Source organism: Peromyscus leucopus, chromosome 6 (assembly GCF_004664715.2).
Source record: "Peromyscus leucopus breed LL Stock chromosome 6, UCI_PerLeu_2.1, whole genome shotgun sequence".
Classification (NCBI taxonomy): Eukaryota; Metazoa; Chordata; class Mammalia; order Rodentia; family Cricetidae; genus Peromyscus; species Peromyscus leucopus.
The window spans coordinates 62,861,614-62,886,422 of NC_051068.1; the positions used below are offsets into that span (position 1 = coordinate 62,861,614).

The window sequence follows — 24,809 nt, forward strand, 5'->3', positions numbered from 1 at the left end:
TTGGCTCATGGTCCCTCGGTTCATCTCCAAAGCAACATCTTTGCTTTTCTGGCTCTACATCACCATGACGTCTTCTGTGTCATGATGTGTCTCAACGTTTCTATTGCTGTGAAGAGACACCATGACCACGGCAACTCTTACAAAGGAACACATTTAATTGTGGGGCTCACAATGTTGTAGAGGTTCAGTCCACTATCATCATGGCGAGGAACGTGGCAGTGTGCAGGCCGACGTGGTGCTGGAGGAATAGCTGAGTCCTACATCTAAAGGCAACAGGAAGTCCACTGAGACACTGGGTAGTATCCTGAGCATAAGATACCTCAAAGCCCGCCCCCACAGAGACACACTTCCTCCAACAAGGCCATGTCCACTCCACCAAAGCCACACCTCCTAATAGTGCCACTCCGTATGAGATTATGGGGGCCAGTTACATTCAAACTACCACGGTGGCCCACAAGCATCTCTGGTCCCAGTTCTCCTGCCTTAATGTCAATATGCCCTGTCATTACTTTGGGTTACCTACATAACCCAGGATAGTTTCCCCATTTTGTGATACCTAATCTTATTATTTTTTTTTTGTTTTTGTTTTTTTTTTCTTTTCCGAGACAGGGTTTCTCTGTGTAGCTTTGCGCCTTTCCTGGAACTCGCTTTGGAGACCAGGCTGGCCTCGAACTCACAGAGATCCGCCTGCCTCTGCCTCCCAGTGCTGGGATTAAAGGCGTGCGCCACCACCGCCCGGCCAATACCTAATCTTATATGCAAACCCCTTTCACTATGTATGAAAACATATTTACAGGTTATGGGGATTAGGACGTGGGAATCCTTGAGGGAGGCCTCACTCATTCTGTTGCCTAATTTGATAGCATGGTAAATCCATTTCTCCTCCTCCTCCCTCATTTTGTTTTTAATGGTACATTCACCATGAGACCAGTGACTGTGAGATTTGTCATTCTTAATTTCTCTCCTCTCTTTCCCATCCTCCTGTCCTGACATCACACCCACTCCTACCACTCCCAGGTCACATCCAAAGCTGATCAGACATGGTCTTTTCACCGCCACCCAGCTCTGTCCAGATTGATCCTGTTCACTAATTTCCACTAAACACAGACTGAATATCTGAAGTATCCAGGATCTCCAGGCTGGCTCCCTGCCCCTGCCTTCCACTCTTGGGTGTTCTGAGTTAATCACAGCCCTATACTGTGTGTTTCGTAAGTGGCACACACAGTACCACAGGACTAGATCTACATCACTTTCCTGCAGCCATATGGAGCTGGAAGTGAAGTCTTACATCACAGAAGACGCTGGAGAGAATTTGTGTTGCTTAAAGATAATGATCTTGAAAGTCTTAGAGAGAAAGGCAGTTAGGATTTGCATGAAAGATCTCAGTCTTTTTTGTTCATCTGGTTGAATATTTCCTCTCGATTATTGGGAATAGAGAATGAAATTAAGCTCTGGTTCTCTGAGCAACTCTTTCCCTCCCCTTCCCGAAGAAAGGGTGTTTTAAAAAAGTTGCAGATGCCTGCAGGCCAGAAGAGGGCACCAGATCTCATTACAGATGGTTGTGAGCCACCATGTGGTGGCTGGGAATTGAACTCAGGACCTCTGGAAGAGCAGCCAGTGCTCTTAACCTCTGAGCCATCTCTGCTCGGGAGGCAGAGCAAGGCGGATCTCTGTGAGTTCAAGGCCAGCCTGGGCGACAGAGTGAGTTCCAGGAAAGGCGCAAAGCTACACAGAGAAACCTTGTCTCAAAAAAAAAAAAGTTGCAGATGGCTGCTTTCTATTATGTAAATAAAGCGTGTTTTGTCAGATTTGACGGGGAGCTGGCGGTAGCATCCACAGAACAGCATCTGGAGGAGTGAAGGGTCACCATTGAAACAGTAGCAACGTGCAGGCTTCCGGTTCTGTTCCGAACTCTTTCTGTAATGTCCCCGAGTGTGGGAGGACAACTGGATGGCTTAATGGAATCGAGGGGAAAACTAGGTCATTACTTGAAGCAGTCTACTTGCTACCAAGAAAAAAAACCTGGATATCACTAACTATACACTCTCCCCCTCCCACTTTTCGGGGAGGAAAAATGTTGTTTACTAGATTTTCAGCGATTTTTATTTATTAAAATCCTACCTTAATTAAAATTTCTCGAGACATCTGAAAATGAAGGGTAACAAAGATGAAAATGAGACATTCCAAGAAGTAACATATTCTGCAAATTAAAATTGATTTTAAATCAGAAGTCCTGTGCTGAGCCCTCCCAGAGCGGAGAATAAAGATGCCCTTGTTTATCCCTCCTTCAGTCTGCCAGTGTGGTGGTGCTGACTGCATTAGACGCCTGTAACTGCTTGACATTTTAGTTTTGTGAATACAAATATCTATTGATTTTTTTTCCCCCTCAGTAATGTATTAGCAAGTTCCATACCCCACATCTTGGGTTATGCTTTCCATTTTGTGTTTTAGCAACTGAAACAGAAAATGTATATAATTACTTTGCGTCTTGTTTTGAAATGCAATCACAAGTATTGTTCAGATGTTTAGAGAGCTCCAAGTATATCACAGACAAGTCGATATTGACGTGAAGCAGGAGATAAACTTCCCTGTTCGTTTTTAGAACGTGGCATTAATGAGGTATAACTCAGATGCCCTGCAATTCATCTATCGACTGTTAATTTTTCTTTGCTGGTGCTGGGGATAGTAGGATCCAGGGCTTTGCTTATCATGGCAAGTGTTCTACCACTGAACCACACCCCCAAGCCCTAAAAAACCAAATTAAAAACACCATTCCCTATGGTGCTTTGAATGTATTCTGTCGGTGTTCTTCGCTTCCTTTTCTAAGCAGTAGACAGAAATAAGTGCATTGAGATGTACAAAAGAAGGATATTTTAGGTACGGAGGGCAGACACAATAAGGCCACGAGGTGGAAACGGGCTGAAGGATCAAGAACTTGCTCTGGGTGTCTTAGTGGTGGATTTTAATTCAGTGTAAGAAACATGCTGGGGCTTTCTCAGGTCACCATGGTAAACGGGCAGTGCAGACTAGAAGCAGGAGAGGAAGAAAAACAACGTTACTCTTACCTGACGCTTTGGTCTGATTTTTCTCCATCAGACTTTCTTGTACATGGCTTCAGTGTGTTTCTTTTGAGTTTCATGTTGCTCCTTCACCAGGCTGTCAACTCCTTCAAGGCAGGCTTAGAGTATCTCAGGCTGGGCTGTTGATTTGGTGCCCATTACGTGGTGGGTGCTCGATACTGTTAAATGCACAGGTGCACACTCTTGACTCGTTCCAGACTTCCTCGGGGGAAGAATCTGCTATGTTGTCCGGGACCGAGTCTGTCTCTTAGGCAAGACACCTGGCTGCTGTCCAGTCAGGTTCTCATTCCTGCTCCGTCCTGTCAAGTGACAGGGTCCTTCTGATAGACTTCTTTCCGCTTGGACCCAGCACCCACTAAAGGTTTACGTTTTGGTTCCTGGTTAATGAGAAGGTTTTGCCAGATCCTATGCTGGGGGTGGCAGCAGGGGGCTGGAGGGGGAGTTGCTTCCCATTTTGAGAAAGCATTATTTTGATGGTCTTGACCCAAGTCCTTTTTGCCCTGTGACTCTGGCTCACACCTGCACTTTCTATTCCGCCCTGGTCCTCGGTGGTAGTCTAGCTTTCCTGTTTCCTTCTCCATCAGCTGTGTGATCCAGAGGGCCTTAGCTTCTGTTCTTGCATCTAATGAGTATTTAGCTCCCCTGCTTTTAGTAATCTCCCCTTTCTGTTTGTTATGGCCGGGCAGGAGGAGCATCATCTCCTCCTTTCATCCTTTTATTTAATTAGCATCTAGAAACCTGAGTGTAAGAATTCTATGGGATTCTGGGTTGTCTCAGGAGACAAAATACTCAAGTTCTCACAGTGTAGCTGGGGATGACAAAAATCAGTCGGGTGGTTTTCATTCTTCCCTTCATTCAGATGGTTAGCATGGCTGGGATACAGTTGTAGATGAAAACGAAAATTCTTACGTTCCTTCCTTCCATTTTGATAAGACAGATACAATAATTATACAGCTACATAAACAAACGTTAGGTAAGTGCTGTGTTGAGTTCTGTGAAGGAGGGCTCCATCGTGCTGTGTAAATGTTTATTATAAAGATCTGCTCTGGCCAGGAGAGCCAGCCAACACAGCTTCTTTCAGAAAGTGAGGGGTAGCTTGAGATTGGAAGTCATGGTAAGGACTCACCAAGCAAGGGCAGCCAGGAGGAGGAATAGAAGATGTAAAAAGTCTATGCTGAGGGGTGTGTGGAGCAGCCAAGGAAGGCTGGGCATCCACAGGAGGTAGAGTGACATCAGAGGAGGCTGGAACCTCCTAGGGCCGGGTTTGAGGGCTCTGGACCGTGTGAAGGACTTTTCTCTTATACTGAACAAGATGCCTTCAGTGTGCTGTGAGCAGGAGAAATAGGGAGGCAGGTATTAAAAGTATTTTTTATTTTAAAATCACCGGTGTGAATGCTATGGAGAGTCAGGAGTTGGGTATAAAGTTATCGCTTGGGAAAGGACATGGAAACACCAGTTAGGACACTGTAGTGGCAGGTCTAAAAGTAAGATTCACAGTTATCAGAGTCCTCAGAACGTTTAAGCTGTGTTCATCTGTTTGGTGTATGGGAGCTGAGTGCATGTGCTGTGTGTATATATGGAGGTTAGAGGATTAGCTCCTGGGAGTTGGCCCTTGCTTTCTACCTTGTGGGCCCCAAGGCTTGAACTCAGGTCGTCAGGCCTGGTGGCAAGTGTTCCTACCTGCCAAGCCATCCTGCTGGCTCAGATCTTAAGTTTCCAAGTCCACCCTCACGGTCCTGCTGCTGCTTTTTCTCATTTTAGACATTGTCCCTGTAGCTTACACCAGCCTTGAACTCCTGCCTTAGCCTCCTAAGAACTGGGATTATAAGCACGTGTCATGCCTGGCTTTCATACTCACTCCTCTTTAATGTATTTATTTATAAAAAAAATTATTTTTGAAAGTTGATTTACTATAAAAGGCATAGATACAATAAACAAATTAAATGAGAAATAAAGGATGGCTCAAAGGTGTATAAATGAAATTACACCAGAAAAATCAAGTGCTGTGGAATAATCCTTTTGTACACTGTGAAGATTTGTCATTGTGATTGGTTTAATAAAGAAGCTGACTGGCCAGTAGCTGGACAGGATATAGTTAGATGGAAAAGCCAAACTGAGAATGCTGGGAAGGAGAAGGGGGGAGTCAGGAGACACTAGCCAGCCCCCGAGGAAGCAGGACATGGAGAAAATGAGCTAACAAGCATGAGCTATGTGGCAAAGCATAGATAAGAAATGTGGGTTAATTTAAATGTAAGAGTTAGCTAGTAACAAGCCTGGGCTATTGGCTGAACATTTATAATTCATATTAAGCCTCTGTGTGGTTACTTGAGAATGGCTGGCAGGACAGAAGCCTCAGCCTACAATCAAAGAGAAAGATAATGACTGTGGTCCATTCAGGACGAAGCTCTGAGCTCCTGCAGTCTAAAGGCAGAGGCTCTTTTCCTTGGTCTGAACATTTGAAGGCCTTTATTATAAAGCAGACATTATGGGACCTTGGTAGGTTAAGATTGTTTACCTGAGACCTCAGGGCTTGGGCTCATAGCATTAATCTATTTAGTTGATTGATCTATGTTTTTTAGAAAGGGTCTTGCTTTGTAACCCAGGTTTGCCTCAAACTCATGATGTAGCACAGGCTAGCCCCAAACTTGCAGTCCTCTGCTTTCCAGGTGCTGTGATTAGAGACTGTGCTGTCAAACCTAACAATATTTGTAGTAGTAAACCACACAGGAATTTTAAAAGAGCAAAGCTGCTTATACGCACTCCTTGTTACAGATGGAGGGATAGAAGAGGGTTAGAAGGGAAGCAAAGGATAATAGAGGAGGCAAAAAATACAGAGTAGGTAAGAAATCCCTGATGTAGGTAAGGTTCAAAATAGACCCTTTCTAGAGTTCCTTGAACAACCCTCCCTTACATCATTTTGATTTTCTAGTAGTTATTTAACTCAGATTCACAAATATTTATTCATAGAAAGGATCCTTCCTCCCTCATAACATACATTATTCTGGGATAAAAATAAAAGAAAAATACCATGCAGAGAAGTGGTAGCCTTGTTTATTAGCTGTTTGCATTCCAACCAATAAAACATGAGGAAATCAAGAACCTTGAAAACAAAATCATGAAGCTAGTCATCCAGGAATCTCAGTGACTCTCTTATGATTTCTCTGCCCAAGGCTTTATTCTCCACACATCCCATCCCATTAGCTCCTCAGCAGCATCAGCTCTATATACTGTTGGTATCATGTTAGAGCCAAGGCTCAGGAGGATCCCAGGAGAGCCAGAGAGAGTAGGGAACAAGAAGTCACGTAAGTACAGTCACCACCCAAGCCCCGAGCTCTCGAGATAATGGTCCTGATCCATTTTTGATAGTAGGTCACGTTGGCGTAGACTCCAGGAAGATTTTTGCCACATTCCAAACCCCAGCTCACCACACCTATCTGGGTCCAGACACCATCAGTGTGACATGAAAGAGGCCCTCCAGAATCGCCCTAAGGGAGACAGAAAGGCCAGAGCTCAGCAGTGAGAAGGCCTGGGGGGTCGGGAGGGGACTGTTATCAGTTGGGGAGGGATGGAGAGTTCTTCAGAGCCGGACCTGGACTGAGCTGTGCAGCTGCCAGGGAGTTGGACTTCCCACTGCTTCAGGGAGAGCTCACGGGAGTTCTGGAATCACAGAATGTGAAATTGGCAGGGACCTTAGAAAAATACATCGGTCCTTTCTAAATATTCATCTGATTAACCATGAAAAAGCAAAGGAAAATTAATGTGACGTTTCTCATTAAGGTTTTCACTACAGAGCAAGACTTACTCTGTGTAACATACTACTCCTGTTTTTCCATGGCTTCTTGTTGTCTTTTTAGTGTTAAATGTTCATTTCTTCTATGGAATGAAATGACAGTCATTAGTAATTTGGTCCCTGTTTCTTTGTTTTGTAACAGCTTTAGGATATACTGCTGTCCACAGCTCACCGTGTGTGTCTGGTCTTACGCTCGGCCACACTGTTTTGATTACTGTCACTTTGTAGAAAGCTTTGGAATCAAAGTTTGAGTCTTCTAACTCTGTTCTTCTTTTTCAAGACTGTTTATGGCCACTTGAATTTCTATATGAGTTTTAGGATCAGCTTATTAACTTCTCAGTCTAGCTATCTTTTTTTCCAATTTTATTTTAAAACAAAGTTTGGCTTTTGTTGACTTTTTATTGTCTTTCTGCTCTCTGCTTCAGTAAATAAAATCCTTATTTTCTTTGTTCTTTTCCAGGTCTAGTTTGCTCCCCAACCCCCAGTACTGTGCCCTCTTCCCCCCTCCTGCTCCCCTCCCCTCCCCCCCCCCTCCCCCCCCCTCCCCCTTCCCTCTCTTTAGTGGCAGTCTTTCTCCCTTGTTCCCTTCCTTCCCGGTTTCCTCTTCAATGCTCAAATTGAAACCATGGCCCTGAAACGACTGCACTGTGTCCAGCCTCCTTCCCCAGTGTCTTAAAATAGAGATTAGGTTTTTCACTTGAGATACTCTTGTTTATAGAACTGACATTTACAACTGAGTTTCTCTAACCACTGCTTAAGCTCCACCCATAAGATGTATCTTTTTTTGTTTGGTTGGTTTTTGTTTTTGTTTTTTTTCAAGACAGGGTTTCTCTGTGTAGTTTTGGTGCCTGTCCTGGATCTTGCTCTGTAGACCAGGCTGGCCTCGAACTCACAGAGATCCGCCTGGCTCTGCCTCCTGAGTGCTGGGATTAAAGGCGTGCGCCACCACTGCCAGGTGTTATTACGTGGTTGTTGGTTTTTTTTTTTTTTTTTTTTTTTGGTTTTTTCGAGACAGGGTTTTTCTGTGTAGCTTTGCGCCTTTCCTGGAACTCACTTGGTAGCCCAGGCTGGCCTCGAACTCACAGAGATCCACCTGGCTCTGCCTCCCAAGTGCTGGGATTAAAGGTGTACGCCACCACCGCCCGGCTATTACGTTTTTTAAGAGCTATAATTTTTCATAAATATACTGAGGTAAACACAATTTTCATCTTTTAATACTATTTCATCACATACTTTTCAAATGTCATTCTCCTGATCAACTGTTAGCCATCAAGGTTTGTGGGTATTACTCAATGGTAGAGACTTGCCTAGCATCCGTGAGGCCTTGGGTTTGACTCCCAGCACCATAAAAACAACCAACTAACCCAGCCACTGCTTGGACCTTCATCCCAGTCAAGTATGTGCTGTATTGCCCTGGTGAATCCAGGCTGCCGGCTTGCAGTCAGTCAGTGTCTCTGTCTCTGTCTCTGTCTCTGTCTCTGTCTCTCTCTCTCTCTTTCTCTCTCTCCCCCTCCCCCCCCCTCTCTCTTCCTCCCTCCCTCCTTTCCCTCCCTCCCTCTATCCTTTTGCCCTTCACTTTTTTTTTTTTTTTGGTTTTTCGAGACAGGGTTTCTCTGTGTAGTTTTGTGCCTTTCCTGGAGCTCACTTGGTAGCCCAGGCTGGCCTCAAACTCACAGATCCGCCTGCCTCTGCCTCCCGAGTGCTTGCCCTTCACTTTTTAACTGCCTGTGGTAGCTCTGAGCTCTGTCCCCGGACCTCAAGTCATCAAGACTATGGGCTTCTATTGAAGTTCAAGCTACCAGATAAGCTAAGGATGTTTTTTTTTTGTTTTGTTTTTTTTTTAATGTGCACAACTCCCACATCTCAGGCTCAGGGAACTTATGGAAGAAAGAGCAGAAGGATTATTTAAAAGCCAAGGGTTCCAGGAGTTTGCTGAGAGACTATGTCTCCTAGTAACATCAGAAGCTACACAGGGTCTCACTAACATGACTGCCCAAATGCGAGCTGAACAAAGACAACACAGACATGTCAGAGTGGACAGGGAAAAGCCCATGAGGCCTCCTCAGCCCTACACAAAGACTGTAGGCAACTAAGGAATGCTGGGGCAGAGATATGGTCTTCCCCAGGAAAGAGCATACCAATTGGTTATCTAACACCAAATGGTCAGCCCTATATGCAAGTAACATATATAGACGGAGCAGGTTATAGTTATCTATTTAGGAGTGTGTGTGTGTGTGTGTGTGTGTGTGTGTGTGTGTGTGTGTGTATACACATATGTAACAACCATGAAATGAAGATGGAGGCTGTGCATTTAAAAGAGGTCAAGGAGGAGGCACATTGGAGGGTTTAGAGGGAAGAAGTGAAAGGGGGAAATGTTATAATCATAATCTCAAAAATAAAGTAAAATAAATTGAAATATTGATATAGGTCATTTGATTCGTCCAGCATAGCTCAAGAATTACTGTCAGGACCATCATGGCTTGGGTCATAATTTACTGTTAATAACAGATAAAAACAACTTAGAGCCACAGTAAGATCTCCTGGAAGGAAGGAAGGAAGGAACACAGGAGAGCCTCAAGAGCAAACACTAACCTTGCAGCTGTCCTTCTCATCCCGAGTGTCGCCAGCACAGAGTGCATCCTCCTTGATGACCCGCTCCAGTTCTGGGATGAAAGCGCCGATTGGGTTGTACAGTTTTTCGCAGGCCTCTCTGGTAAACAGGGGTACTTCAACTTCTTGGAGGGCAGAGGGGTAATGACCTGCAGAGGAAGACAGGAATGTAAGATTGTAACAACCTGGAAAGTGGACAGGGCCACAGTCAGAATCAGCCACCTTCCAGCCACTGTCCTTGCTATGGAAAGGTCTGAGATGGTTAAATCCAAATAAATGAATTCAAATTGTTTCAGTTTATGCCAGCATTCTAATAAAGAATATTCAGATAACTTCTGATTAAGTCAAAGTGTAGATAATATAAATTATTCTAAAATTGTTCTCCTCCTCATTTTTATGCTTCCAGATGAATTCCTGTCATATCTCTACTTCATTCTGGAACAGTGTTAATACGCATTTTATAAACAAATTAATATACACACACCACCACCAACAACAAAAAAAAACCTAGACTCTCCAAACATTAAGTCATGTTTAGTAGTCTCTGAAGGAGAGGTAATTCTGTGTTTAAATTGTTAATATTTGCTCTGTCAGTTCTAGTCAGACTCTGGGCATGATATAAAAGTAAACAAACAGGTAAATGTCAAAAGGATATTTTATTTGAAGACTTGTAAATTGCTTTGATCTAGTTGAAAAATATTAGCTAGAACCAGGTATGGTGGCATATACCTATAATTCCAGGAGATAAGGGAGCATGAGTTCAAGGCTAACTTTGGCTACTGGGCAAGTTTAAGGCCTGCCTGGGCTACACAAAAAAACTGTCTTAACTAACTAACTAACTAACTAATCAATCAATCCCTCTGTCCACCCATCTCTCCCATACCTTCCTTATTTTGTCCCCATCCAGTCACCCAGCAAGAAGCTGGGAGTGTGTGCTGCTTTGTGGCATTTGGCAAGCAAATGGGCAGAATGACATCTGTGAAGGTGACCCGGGAAGACAGTCTCAGCAGGGCAACGTCTCCGTCTAAAAGACCGTCCTGTTTGGGGTAGATGACGATTCTGGACACATAGTATTCCTTGCCTTTACTTGAGTAGTTTACATCCGTGGAGCCAAGCCACACAGTGTAGAAAAGAGCATACAAAGTCCTAAGAGGAAAGGATGGGAGAGAATAATGAAAGCAATGTGCTGGCCTACAGCGGATCAAAACAAGCTGCCCAACTACAGCCCAAAGTCTCTGACCAAGAAAGGATGACACCACCAGGGCTCAGTTAATCTTGAGCTGAGATTAGTTTGTCCTTTTTCTGTCCTTTTCCAGTCTCCTGGCTTCTCTTCTTATAGGCGGGTGGCCAGAATTTGCCCTATATATTCTCCTGGTTTCCCCCACTTAACCTCTTCCATTCTCCATGGTTGAGTGTGCGCGTGCGTGCATGCGTGTGTGCGAGTGTGTGTGGTATATGAGTCTGTGTATGTGTGGGGTGTGGTGTGTGTGTGTAGTATGTGAGTGTGTGTGTGTGTGTGTGTGTGTGTGTGTGTGTGTGTGTGTGTGTGTGTGTATGTGTGTGAGTGTGTGTCAGGTAGTCTCATAAGATGTACAAAATAAATAACTTCAGTTCTTGGCAGAATGCTCATAGGCCACACTATGCATAGGCAGTCTGTCACTTTCAGCTCTTTCAGATAAATAATTTCCCTGGTATTTTTAAGAAATGCTGGGACTGGAGAGATGGCTCAGCGGTTAAGAGCACTGGCTGCTCTTCCAGAGGTGCTGAGTTCAATTTCCAGCAACCACATGGTGGCTCACAACCATCTGTAATGAGATCTGGTGCCCTCTTCTGGCCTGCAGATATACATGCAGGTGAACACCGTATACATAATAAATAAATCTTAAAAGAAACACTTTCTTGACACTCTCCCACCCACCCCACACAATGTTTTTGGATTTTGAGTTCCTAACACAGAGGGTAAGCCCTGAGCTTTCTTACACATCTCACTGTTCAGCCTTGTCCCGCTTACTTTTCTGTAACTTGACACAGCTGACGTTATCTGGGGAGAGGATTCTCAACTGAGAAAATGCCTCCATCTGATTGGTCTGTAGGCGAGTCTGGGGCATTTTCTCAGCTGACCCCAGGGCAGGTCTTGGTGGTCTAAGAAAGCAGGCTGAGCAGGCGCTGGGGACAAGCCAGTGAGCAGGGTTCCTCCTTGGTCTCTGCCTCGGTTGCTGCCTTGAGTTCCTGTCCTTCCTGTCTTTACTTCGTGATGGAGAACAACTGTAAGTTGAAACCAGCCCTTCCCCACTGGGTTGATTTGGGCCGTGGACTTCATTACAACCGTAGAAAACCGTGAAGCTTCTGTCCATGCCTGGTGTTCACCCCCTCTTCCTACCGGTCAGGTCAGTGTTCTCTTGTCCCCTTGTAACCTCCTGGACTGCGGCTTAGACTGTAGCTTGTGATTGCATGTCTCATAAAAACCCTTGGCTTTTCCTGAGGTTAATAACGTCCTCTCATTTTGTTTTCTTTTTTCTTTCTTTCTTTCTTTTTTTTTTTTTTTTTTTTCTGAGACAGGGTTTCTCTGTGTAGCCCTGGCTGTCCTGGAACTCAACTTGGTAGCCCAGGCTGGCCTGGAACTCACAGAGATCCACCTGGCTCTGCCTCCCAAGTGCTGGGATTAAAGGCATGCACCACCACCGCCCAGCTCATTTTGTTTTTTTAATGCCCATCACAGATTCATCGTTTTGTCCCCAAGCTCTCTGCTAGAAATACAAACTTCTCAGGACGTCCAGGCAGTACTGTCGGGCAGTCTGTTACCACCCCCACCCTGCTTCTCTGGCCTTTGGCCTTCTTGTCCTGGTCTGCTCCCCCTGCTTCATCTTGGACTTACCTTTACAATATTTATGATTTTCTTGAGAATCCTCTTGTACCATGTTGTCTAGATCCGTGTTTCCCTGTTCCTCCCTGCCTATACGTGTGAGTGGTAATGTTTTTGCGGCTCTCTATATTTGTAAATGTCTGTTTATACCCTATTGATTCATGGTTTGTATATGGGTAGAATATACAATTCTGGGCAAGGAAGAAACTCTCCCTCAGCATTTTGAAGTCACTGTACCATTTTCCTGGGTTTTCACAGTTGTTCAAGAAAAAGCGTGTTATTTTGACTTCTATGCATCTTAGTTATCCGTTGTTGCCAATTAGTTACAACAATGTTTTGTGATGTAAATGAAAACATGTTTGTGTCTCGATTCTTTGAGTCGGGGATCAGGTGTGGCCTAACTAGCGCCTCCATCTCGGGGTCGCTGCAGTCATCTCAGGGCTCGGCTGGGGGAGAGTGTTTCCAGCTCACTTATGTTGAGTTGGAGTCCTCGGGAGGATCCAGTTTCACATAGTGCTCACCACATGACAATGGCTCTGAGAAAGCTCTGGTTCTTTTTGAGACCCAAAAGCTCAAGACAAAACCCCTGGACTAGTATTTCAGAAGTGAGCTAGCACAGTGGAAGGGAATTGTCTACACCCCGTCCCCTGGTTGTGTTCGTTCCGGGATGACACAGTCTTCTCTGCTGCCCTGCTGATCCTAACACTTGTGCTAGCCTATTGATTCCCATGATGCCATCCAACCATTTCCGGAAGAGCCGTCTGTGTGCCAGCTCCCGGCTACAACTCACGTTTTCACGCAGTGTGCTGCCGTCAGTACCCAGCGGTCGCTGATGAGGGAACCTCCACAAATGTGGGTCTGGTCAACCTGCAGGCTGACCTGCCAAGGCCAGCGCCCCAAAGCAGCAGCCTGGCCACCCACAATACGTCCATGGTATACAGGTCGTCCACACACTAGACAAAGAAGAGAAGGAACTGTGCAGACTAGGAGTTCTGTTCAGCCTCTGGTCTCCATTTTATCATTGTCCCCAAACTCCCATCTCATCCTTTTTTAGGACTGAAGCCTTCCCTAAGACTCAAGCTTCCCAATTCCAGGTTTTGGTTTTTTTTCTTCAAGTTACTTATTTGTGCACTTTATGTATATGGGTGTTTTCCTCTGCATGTACATCTGCACATCAGAGGAGGGCATCGGATCCCATGGGACTACAGTTATGGATGGTTGTGAGCCACCACATAGGTGCTGGGAATTAAATGCAGGTCCTCTGAAAGAGCAGCCAGTGTTCTTAACCACTGAGCCATCTCTCCAGCCACCCCTACCCCCAATTCTAGTTTCAAACCCAGCAGTCCCAAGCCAGGGGGGAGACTACTTACTCACCTGATTGCAAATTTTTCTTTTTGGCAAAGGAGTATTGGCAAGACCCTACAGAAAACACACCACATCATTATTGCATAGTAACACATCTTATATTTAAGCTCACTGAACAGAAAGCTTTCCAGACTGGTGGTAAGGCTAAAATTTACAAATATCTACCAGTTACTGGGGCTCTTGATAATTTTAGACCTACCTGCCTGTAGCAACAGAAGTTTACCTTTTACTTGATGATTCAGGGTCATTGTCAGGAAAATCAAGTATGTTGAGTTGTAATACAGTGATGCCCTGGATACTTTTGAGATTTATAGGCTGTTCATTTTTATGGTTTTTTTTAACTGAATTGTCTTTTTTACAATATTTATGTATCTTTTTTGCTACCTCTTACGTCTTTGCTACTGACGGTATAGCCTTCTTTTAATCAATTGTAGACCAGAGAAATAACAAGTTATTTATTATACCTCCACTTTCCTCTGCCTGACATGGAGTTTCCCAGGGCCTGGGCCTCATCTAACTCACTCATTTCCATGAAGACTTCCTCCCTATAGGGAGTGGAGGAGGCCGTGAGTGAATAAAGTCCTGAGTGAATGCATGCTGTTGACATGGGCATGGCCATGTCAAGGACCCTAGCCTCAGACCTGTGGAGAAATGCCAAAGCCCCTCCACCTCAGTCTAGGGGTGAGGCTCAGAGGGAAGAGCCTTCCCCTGGTTCATGTGTGGATGTTGACAGTGTGGGCAGAAAATGTCCACTGTAGCTTTCTCCCACTGATTTGTATGGCTTGAAGAATGCTCCCCAATAAACACTGCTCCTAGGAAATCAGCTAAACCTGCCTCCTCCATCCAGCTTCATACCGTACACCTTGCCTCTTATGTTTATCTGTATGTAATAACCCCGCCTCTTTGTTTATCTGTATGTAATAACCCCGCCTTCTTGTTCAGCTGTATATAATAAACATGCTGCAGTTCTCCATCAGAGAGCCCACACAACCCCAGCTTTTCTGTGTGTCTGTGTCTGTGTGTCTGTCCTTTCCTCATTCCCTCATGGCCCTGGCTGGGGAATCCCTGGAGCAAAGCAGGGCTGGACCATGTTAACCAAGTGCTCCGCTATCACCCAGTCTCTTTCCAGTATCTGCTCAAACTAGCCTGTTAAAAATTACAGCATAGCTCTTTTTGTTGTTGTTGTTACTTTTGTTTGTTTGATGTAGGCTAGGTTGGCCTAGAACTCCCGATTGTAGCACAGTCTGACCTCAAACTTGCCTCAGCCCTCCTGACTGTTGGGATTACAGGCCTGTCTGGTCCCTGAACCTTAGGTGCCCCTTTCCTTCCATAACATTTACTGCCCATTAATATGCTTTATAATTTACATTTATTTAAATACGTGCACTGACTGTAAGTCTCATGAAGACAAGGACTTTTTTTTACTGCGTTATCTAACCAGGGACGACATTAAAACGGTGGCGTGTATGCAATAATCTCGCAGGAGTTTCTTACATGATGCCACTCCCAAGCAGCATCCTTGTTACCATATGATGCCTTCTTGAGTCCAGTGCTTCTGTTTCCCCGCTTCTTGGCCCTGCCCCTGGGGCTCACCTAGCAAAAGCAGCAGCAGGACCACGGGGACGGCAGGGCCCATGCCTTGGTCCTCGGGTGCAACACTTCCTGCTTCCCTACTCCGGGCCCCAGGCGGAAGTGGGGTGAGGAGTAGCCAGGTAACAGGCTGGACCAGCTTCTCCCTTCAGACGGAGCTCTCAGCTTCTTCCCCCTCGCCTCAGCCAGACCGCAAGGGATCAGATTTAAGCAGAGCTCCTGCAGGCCCCTGCAGCGCCCCCTACTGTCACGGGGGAGCCCAATGTGTGGAGTTTTTGCCTGAGTGGAGTAGCACGCTAAGGGTCCTGGGAAGGATTCAAGTTTTGTCTTGTCCGTAGCAAGAAGGTGGAAAGGTACAGGATTCGAGGATGAGTCGAAAATAAGAATGGGAAAGAGGAAATTAACCCACTGTCTGAGTTAAATCCATTTGTTTTTTTACGAATCAGCTTTACAAATGAAGTATAAGACAATGATCTAGGGGTTGGGCATTTAGCTCAGTGGTAGAACGCTTGCCTAGCAAGTACACGAGGCCCTGGGTGGGTTTGGTCCTCAGTTCTGGGGGAAAAAAAAAAGACAATGATCTGTGTGTAGGACAATTATTGTCGCGTGGTCTCAGGTGAATACCTAGGGTGTGCGTGGAAAAGCCAGGAGCAGAGTGTGAACAAGGACATCTGGAGCAAACCTAGGGCAGACCTGAAGACCAGGGCTGGGAGGACTTGGAGGCACGCTAGCTTGAGAGCCAGGAGCAGGATGGTTGAGTGTCTCCACTCAGATCCCTGGCCAGTCATCCACTAAAATGGCTCAACTGCATCCCGGGCCACCCGCCCAAGAGCTTCCTTGTGGTCTGTTGAATTCCTAAGAGGCTTTATTTGGCAGATGATCTGCTCCTGCCAGGACATAGGTTCTCATGGCTGTGGATCAATTCTCTTTGAAGTAGGTCTTCCTATATAAAAAGAGGAGGGCGGGGATACAGAAATGCTCAGAGCAGGCCAGCTGTTTTTTAGTGAAGTTGCTCTCAGCCTGACTCCCCCGTTGTCATGAAGCGTGTGTGTGTGTGTGTGTGTGTGTGTGTGTGTGTGTGTGTGTGTGTGTGCTAAGACAGAGTCCCAGGTCAGCCTCAGAAATGTGATCTTCCCAAGAGTTAGTAGCTTTTCCGACCTGTACCAGCCTACTTCTTTATTTAAATAATTATAGTTTAAAGACATTTTAAGAAGTGAACATTTGAAAAAAAAAAAAAACCATATCTCCATGTATTTGTTTACTGACTGCCCCACTACATTTTTTCTGGTCTTATGCTTTTCAGATCCACTTGTCTTCGGTGGTATCTGCCAGATAAAGCGCCATCTCTACAGTTAACTTACTAGCGTCCCAGGCTTTCTTGGGTTCTTCACATCCTCTGTTTTTGAGCTTTACACATTCGAGCTGGCTTTGTGCCAGTTGCCGTGATTTTTATCATTGTATAATTTATGGCTTCCTGCTTTTCATCTTATTATTTTTTTCTGAAGAAGAAGAAGAAAAAAAAACACTTATTTTAATCACAACCACCCTTGTGGGTATTTCCAATAATTTATGATGTTCACAGACAATTTTATCTGTGAAGGTAGCTTTTTAAAAAGGCTTAGGGAGCCGGGAATAGCTCCACAGCAGAGTGTTTGCCTAGCATCCACAAGGCCCTGGGTTCTTCCCCAAGCACTGCAAGCAGGAAAGCGAAAAGTCACATCTTCATCTGGCATTTGTCTCTGGAGTCATGTCTGGAACAGGTAGTTAGTTTCTCCTGGTTTTGCCATGATCCTTGGGCTCTGCCCGGGCCTCTGATTTGTCTGGACTAAAGGTTCGAGCAGGCACTGTTGGGTCCCGTGATCATGCCAGGTTGCTGGGCGTCTGGTATCACTAGGCAAATGTGAAGTTCTAACTGACTCCCTTTAGAATTCAGCTGGGTTGCTCACAGAGTCTCTTCTGTTAAAAATGTGTTATAAAAATGTATCTTGATACTGTTGAATTTTGTCGGAAGCAAACTCTATGGGATGTAACGAGGGCACTGGCTTCTTATTCTGAAAATTGGAGAGTAAAAAGAGTTGTCCTGCTTTTCCTGTACAAATCATAGTCCATAGAAACCAATTAGGCTCAGCCAGTGAGGGACAGAGTCCGCCCAATGAATGTGTTTGGACTAGTAGAAAATTTTAAAAAATTAGAGAGTCACCACTTAGCCCATAGTGAAAACTGATTAGGAGTGTGGTCGCAAATAGCCAGGAGCCTTAGTGGGAAGGTGGATGCGGATCTTAGGCTGGCACCTTTGAGCCCTCTGATAAAGTGTGGCATGGCTGGAAGTGGGACAAGGCAGACATGTGCCCCTTGATGTCTCGAACATGAAGCGCACAGAACCCCCTGTGCAGCATTCTTGTCAGAGAAAGAGAGGCCTGAGCTCCAAAGCTGCTTCCATTGGCCAAAAATACAGGGGATGAAAGAACCAGTTAAATTACAGTGCAAGGGAGTAAATAGACCAGTTAGAATGTGGGACATTTTCTAAAGCCGCTAACCTAGTTTCTGTAGTCAGTCAACCCTGTGGGGGAGAAAGGGAGAGAGACTGCGCTAGGTTATGCGAAACTTTGGGGGGGGGGAGGTGTTGTCCCTGTTTGGAGCCAGATTTAATAAACCAACCCTAATGAGTCCTTTTTCTGTAAGGAAGGAAATTTGATAGAGCTGGATATTGGATGAGTGGCCTTAATCCTGGTGGGTGTGACAATGGCATTGGGTTATATAAGGAAATATATGTTTTCAAAGAGAGAACCAGGACCCATGAGTCCTTTGTCAATCTGAGCTAAATTCTTTTTGTCGCTTCGGAGAATGCTCCGGTGGTTTTTTAGTCTGTAGCAGTTTTGTTTTCGTGGATAAGGTGGCACCGTGGCCTTGAATACATCTTCTTATCCAGTGGCCTTTCTCCAGGCTCCTGCTGGGCCATGGAGGGATCAACTGAAGATCGAAAGATCCTTTATAAAATGTGACATCGAATTGAGCATTGCGCCTTTATCATCATACGCTTTATTGATTATTCCACTTTTCCTCTACAGACACTTTAATTTCAGTTCAGCAATCAAGGAAGATGCTAAGGCTGCCATTTTACTGCTTCCTTGACTTTCTGAAATAAGAAAGTACCAAGGAATTGGAAGTAATGGGTGTAAATCTTATGCCCACCCCAGGGACACTCTAGGAGCTCTCCACCGCTCTTACCATGTTCTGTCACAGGTGTTGGGTTCTCTGTCCCCAGACGTTACAGCTAAGGTTCTTTTCTACTGCTTCTACTGTACACAAAAGCTCTTGGTTTGGGAAAGGGCAATATGGGGGCTAGTATGGAGAACTTTGTTACTTGCTATGGGGCTGTGGGCAAGTTACTACCTCTTTATCTTTGCAAAATGGGAATAAATAACACACCATAAGATTGTCATAAGAATTAAACGTATTAGTACAGAGCTAGCATTGTGCTTGGATTTCATCTACTAAAGCAGCTTAACAAATGGCAGCTGCCATTTTTAGTTTAATTCTCAGCAAACATTACCTTGGTAACAGCTTAGATATGTGCCAGTAGACACTGGAGGCTAAGGTGTCCCAAACCTTGGCACCGGTGGCCTTAGGAATAGATGGTCCTTAGTTGTGGGGTAGCTGCCTTGTTAATTGTGGGACATTAAGGAGCATCCCTGGCCTGCCAGGTGGATGGAGTTACCTACTACTAGTTGTAACATGTCTCCAGACATTGCCAAATGTCCCTGGGGTCAAAGTCAGTAGGTTGTTGAGAACCTTGTTGTAGAGGAAGGATGCCACATTAGGAATTAATTTTTTTAATTGTTTTTTTTTTTTTTTTTTAATTTGGTTTGGGTTTTTATTATGTATACAGTGTTCTGTCTGCATGTCTGCTTGCAGGCCAGAAGAGGGACCAGATCTCATTATGGATGGTTGTGAGCTACCATGTGGTTGCTGGGAATTGAACTCAGGACCTCTGGAAGAGCAGCCAGTGCTCTTAACCGCTGAGCCATCTCTCCAGCCCAGGAATTAATTTTTATCGTGGGTACCCTGAAGATAAAATAGGGCCAATGGACTTGCATTTCTGTCCCTTCCCTGATTCAGTCTGTCAGAGCAATCTGTAATATTGGAAAATGAGCACATCCCTTATAAAACTACCTCCTAGAGCAGTGGTTCTCAATCTTCCTAACACTGGGACCCTTTAATACAGTCCCTCATGTTGTGGTGACCCCCAACCATAAAATTATTTCGTTGTTACTTCATAATTTTGTTATATAATTTTGCTACTGTTATGAATTGTAAATATCTGATATGCAACCTCAAAGGGGTCACAACCCACAGGTTGAGAACCATTGTCCTAAAGACTAATTGATTTCTCCAGCATGTTTGTAGCAGACCCCGGCATTGGCCATTGTCGGTGCCCTCAGCAACAGATACCTATGTTCTCTACTGGAAGATCCAATCCGGGACTGGCAAGGTGGCTTAGCTGGTAAAGAGCTTGCCATGGAAGCCCGTGAACCCAGGTTCATTCCCGGGAACCTACAGTAAAGGAGAGCACTGACTCCTAAAAGTTGTCCTCTGACCTGCACATAGTTGCTGTGGTGCATGTATCACTGCGAGCGAGCATGCACGCGCGCGCGTGCATACACACATACTCATATATGCACCACCACCACCACTATTACCACCGGTGATGATGATGATGATGATGATGATGATGATGATGATGATAAGCATGAATTTAAAAGGCCCAGTCTGGTCTTCGTTCTTGAACCTAGACAAGAAAATTTTAGTCAGGCTTTCGTTTCCCTACATAGTCATAGAACTAGCTACTATGTATATATAGTGCATCTGTTATATCAAGCTCACACCATGGACATCCCTCTCTTCTCCCTAGCTCTTAATTTTCTTAGGTGGTCTGTGGGTATCCACTGAATGAGACTGACCCTGTAGGAAGCTCTGCCCTGCTTCTTGCCTTATTGTAGGGATTTGTACTGTTCTACACATGACTAAAGAAAAAATACTTCCTTTTAAAAAATTTGCTTCTACTCATCCTGAAGAACCCTTCTTCATGGTTTTAACAGTTGAGTTTTCTATATTGTATAGCTCTTATTTTGTTCATTTAAAAACCAGATTGGCCGGGCGGTGGTGGCGCACGCCTTTAATCCCAGCACTCGGAAGGCAGAGGCAGGCGGATCTCTGTGAGTTCGAGGCCAGCCTGGCTACAAGTGACTCAGGAAAGGCGCAAAGCTACACAGAGAAACCCTGTCCGAAAAACCAAAAAAAAAAAAAAAACCAGATTGAAGTTGGACAATGGTGATACATGCCTTTAATCCCTCTCGAGAGGCAGAGGCCGGGGGATCTCTGAGTTCGAGGCCAGCCTAATCTACAGAGCAAGTTCCAAGACAGCCAAGACTACACAGAAAAACCCTGTTTGGAGGAAAAAAAAAAAAAAAAAAAAAAAAACCAAACCAACCAAACAACAACAACTCCTCCTCCTGACACAAAACTAGACTGAAGCAAGGCACATACATGCCTGTCATCCTAGGACTTGCAAGGTAGAAGCAAGAGGATCAGGAGTTCAAGGTCATATTCAACAATGTAGAAAGTTTGGGTGTAACCTATGAGCCCCTGTATCAAAAAACCAAACCAAGCCAAAGGAACAACCATCTGTAACCAGTTTGGGCACTTCCCATTTGTTAGCCGCTGTTAGAAGGTTAAGAAGATAACTAGGACATTTGCGTCTTCTCTCAAGCTGTTCATACCTGCTCCAAAGGAGAAATGAACAGCTACAAATGGAGATTTGCACTCCAATAAGATGTCCAATAACTGGGCTCTAAGGGTGGATGTTATTCTGGTGTAGCAAAAGGAAAAACCTTCGACAGCACTTTTCAGCAGTGAATGGAAGAAACTCCTGATGGAAAGAGCCACATTATTTGGAGTCAGGCAGTTCTGGATAAATCTGTTAATATTAGCTCAGTTGTTCTGTGGTGTTTTCATTTGTAAACATGGGATAAATAATAACATTTAATTGTTAGGACTAAATAGAGTGATATTGAAAGCTCTCTCTCTCTCTCTCTTCTCTCTCACACACACACACACACACACACACACACACACACACACACACTCGTGATCTACTAGTATAGGAGAAGAGAGAAATGTAGGGTACAGGGGTATGATGAGACTACATAGTGATCACCGCTCCTGTTTCCAACAGTCAACAATTAACTTTCCAGTTTTGCCGTATTATTAGCAGGTATGAGCATCATCTATTTATTGTGTCTATTGAAAAGCAAACTCATGCCTTAAGGTAAGAATTGTATCCATTTGCAAAGCACCTTTCAACTGTTTTATGATTATATAACAATCTTTTATCTACTTGTGTTTTTGGCTCTAATATCTAGATACATGGCTTCTTTCACATTCTCTTATGTTTCTACATATTTGGCATCTCTTTCTTATGCTTAAGCATTCTCCAATGTCAAGTTGAATAAACTGTAACCATTCTTTGAATCTTGATTATAATTTGTGTAATTTTATATTTGGGAATTTTTTTTCAAAGTTCTTAGCACTTCATGTGTTTGGAAAACTTTAAATTTTTTTAAAAAATTATTTTCTTAATTTTATGTATGTGGGGTTTATCTGCATGTATGTCCATGCCCCATATATGTGTCTGGTGCCCACAGAGGCCAAAAGAGGGCATCAGATTCCCTAGGACTGGAGTGACAGACAGCTGTGAGCTATGATGTGAGTGCTGGGAATGGAGCCTGGGTCCTCTGGAAGAGTAGCCAGTGCTCTTAACCGCTGGGCCATCTCTCCAGCCCTGGAAAGCTTTTATAACGGTCCTGATTTAGTTCACTTACCATTATGTAATTTTGTGTGTGTGGTTATCAATGAAAGCTGTCATTTTCAATAGTGATTTTTTTTTTAATGAAATTGGGATGCTTGCTTTGCTGTTGTTCATTCTACTTTGTGCCAGAACTCCTTCCTACAACTAAGATTTACTCTTATCTATCATGGGATACATTGTTTCACTATTTTATGGGGTGGGGGGGAAAGGGGGCTTAGCCCTGGCCAGTGTGTATCCCATGTTCTTAACCACTCGTCTTTGTATGCTGGAGCTTCGGAAAGAACAATAAGGCAGCCTTTGCATTTGTTATGAAAGGGGTTTTTAGACTTGCTCTCCATTCACATTGGATGTATCTTTAATAAAACCTTCCCTAACACCACACCTGAGAGCACGACTGTGAAGTCCTTTCTGTGGATAAGGCTAATGAGAGACTCAAGGCATTTCCCCCTACATTCTTCTGTTTGACCCTTGAGCGCTAGGCACAGCCAGCCTTGACTTTGGAGCCATTACACTGTTTCCCTTAACTTCTAAATGAGGACGGCAGCCTTTTTTATGTCCCCTGTGGTGGTTTGAATGAGAATGGCCTCCATCGGTTCATATAGTTGAGTTCTTAGACCTCAGTTGGTAGACTGGTTGGGAAGGATTAGTAGGCGTTGCCTTTTTGGAGGAGGTGTGTCACTGGGGATTCCCGGTTAGCTCTCTCTGCCTTATGCGTTCAGATAAGGATGTAAGCTCTCAGGTCCTGCTCCAGCACCATGCCTGCCTACCTGCTGCCATGCTCCCTGCCACGATGGCCATAGACCCTCTGAAACTGTAAGCCCCCAATAAACTCTTTCTTCTATAAGTTGCCTTGGTCATGGTGTCTCTTCACAAGAATAGAGAAGTCACTAAGACACCCCCAGTCTTTGCCTCTTGAGAGTCACACCTTGTTGACTCCTTACTAGGGAATACAACAGGAAGTAAGGAGAAGACTGACATGCAAGTAGGTTATGAAAAGACCTCAGTTCTTGCTTTCACTCCTTCTTCGGTCACTCACTCTTGAGAAGCCATTTTCACTGAGGCAGTTCTGCAGAGAGGTCCCTGTGGGTCTGCTTGCAGGTACATGACTGAGCTCAGAGGTGAGAGTGGAATATGGCCCAAACAGCAGCAGTCCGTGAGAGACCCTGAACCACTTCTACCCAGCCCAGCCCTTCCTGATCACGGACCCACAAAAGGGAACTAAGGTTTACTATTTCAGTGACTCAAGTCTGGAAGTGATTTGTTGTACAACAGCAGATGACTGATGCACTGTGTGGGCTCTTCTAGCCTGACCCAGTTTACCTGAATCCTTTTGATCTTTCACATTCTTCCCCATCCCCCTTTTTTCCCCCTTCAGAATCCAGTCTAAGTCCTACGTTGAGTGATTTTCTTCTTAAATTCAGCCAAGAGCAGGCTAACCCCTGGATCCCAGCGTCTTTTCCTTCTGAATGTGGAGAGTGGTTGGGCCAGATGGTTTTCTGGATTCCTTTCAGCCTTAAAGTTCTGTGCTTCTAAATTTCTTTCCAAGCTCTGCCTCCGTTTCATCAAAAGAATAATTATGATAACTGTTAGAGTTAACCAGTGGTTTTTAAGTGACAGATTGTAGTTGTACAACCTCATGGGTTATACTATGTTTTGGTACACCTATTATATAATGATCAAGTTAAGATATTGGGTTTATCTATCATCTGAAGTGTTCACTCTGGCAGCTCAGCTTTCCAGACAGGCAGAGAAAGTCAACAAACAGGTTAGACGTTCAGGACGACAGAACTGTATCTGTCTTGCTAGACGCCACAATTCTCGGCGTCTAAAATTTGCTCTTGCTCCTTCATTTGCAATTGCTCCTTCATCCTGGCCATATTGACCTCGCCTGTTAAGGTGGCCCCAAGAATATCAGAGGCAGAAACAAAACAGAGGAACATAAGAAGTGGGGGTGGCACAAAACTCTGTGGATGAGATGGCTAACTTCTTAATCCAAGATTTATAGAAACTGATGTTTGTGTATACTGTAGGCTCCCTGGTTCAGGTACTGTATACTGTAGGCGCCCTGGTTCAGGTACTGTATACTGTAGGCTCCCTGGTTCAGGTACTGTATACTGTAGGCTCCCTGGTTCAGGTACTGTATACTGTAGGCGCCCTGGTTCAGGTACTGTATACTGTAGGCTCCCTGGTTCAGGTACTGTATACTGTAGAGTCACTGGTCCTGGTATAGTATATTGTAGATTCACTGGTTTGGATATAGTTTGATCCTTAACTCACCACAAATTCCAGGACCCAAAAATTCTCAGCTTGACACTTCAGGGGGCTTTCTCTGTTGTCCTGGGGAAGAGAAGAAAGTTGGCCTGAGGGCGTAGGGGCAAAGGGAAGCAGATGAATCTTTTCCACGGGTTAGCTAAGGATTGTGGAATGAGACCTGTCCAAATACTCCTGGGTTCACGGTGCGCTCTGGGGATGGGGAGCAGTAGGATGAAGAAGGTAGGGCTGTTATAAGGACTTGGTCAGTGTTTCCTTGTGATGTCCTCACAGAGCTCTCCCTCCAAGCCCCAACCAGAATGGAGCAGATCCTGGCCTCACTCAGTCCCATGCTCTCTGCTTTCACCCCGCCAGTGATCCACCTCTCCATGT

General features: G+C 44.7%; 2 protein-coding genes across 2 annotated transcripts in view; one reads left to right on the forward strand and one right to left on the reverse strand.

Moving 5' to 3' along the window:
• The window catches only part of Sh3d19 (SH3 domain containing 19), a 169,375-nt gene that overhangs the window by 19,165 nt on the left and 125,401 nt on the right, over positions 1-24,809 (forward strand). The gene's annotated exons all lie outside the window — the stretch shown is intronic.
• Positions 6,116-24,807, reverse strand: Prss48 (serine protease 48). The gene is given in 9 exon segments (XM_037207269.1): positions 6,116-6,361; positions 6,363-6,565; positions 9,463-9,629; positions 10,364-10,626; positions 13,134-13,296; positions 19,999-20,087; positions 24,215-24,351; positions 24,444-24,503; positions 24,709-24,807. Coding segments are annotated over 9 exon segments (1,221 nt in total). The 3' UTR covers positions 6,116-6,321.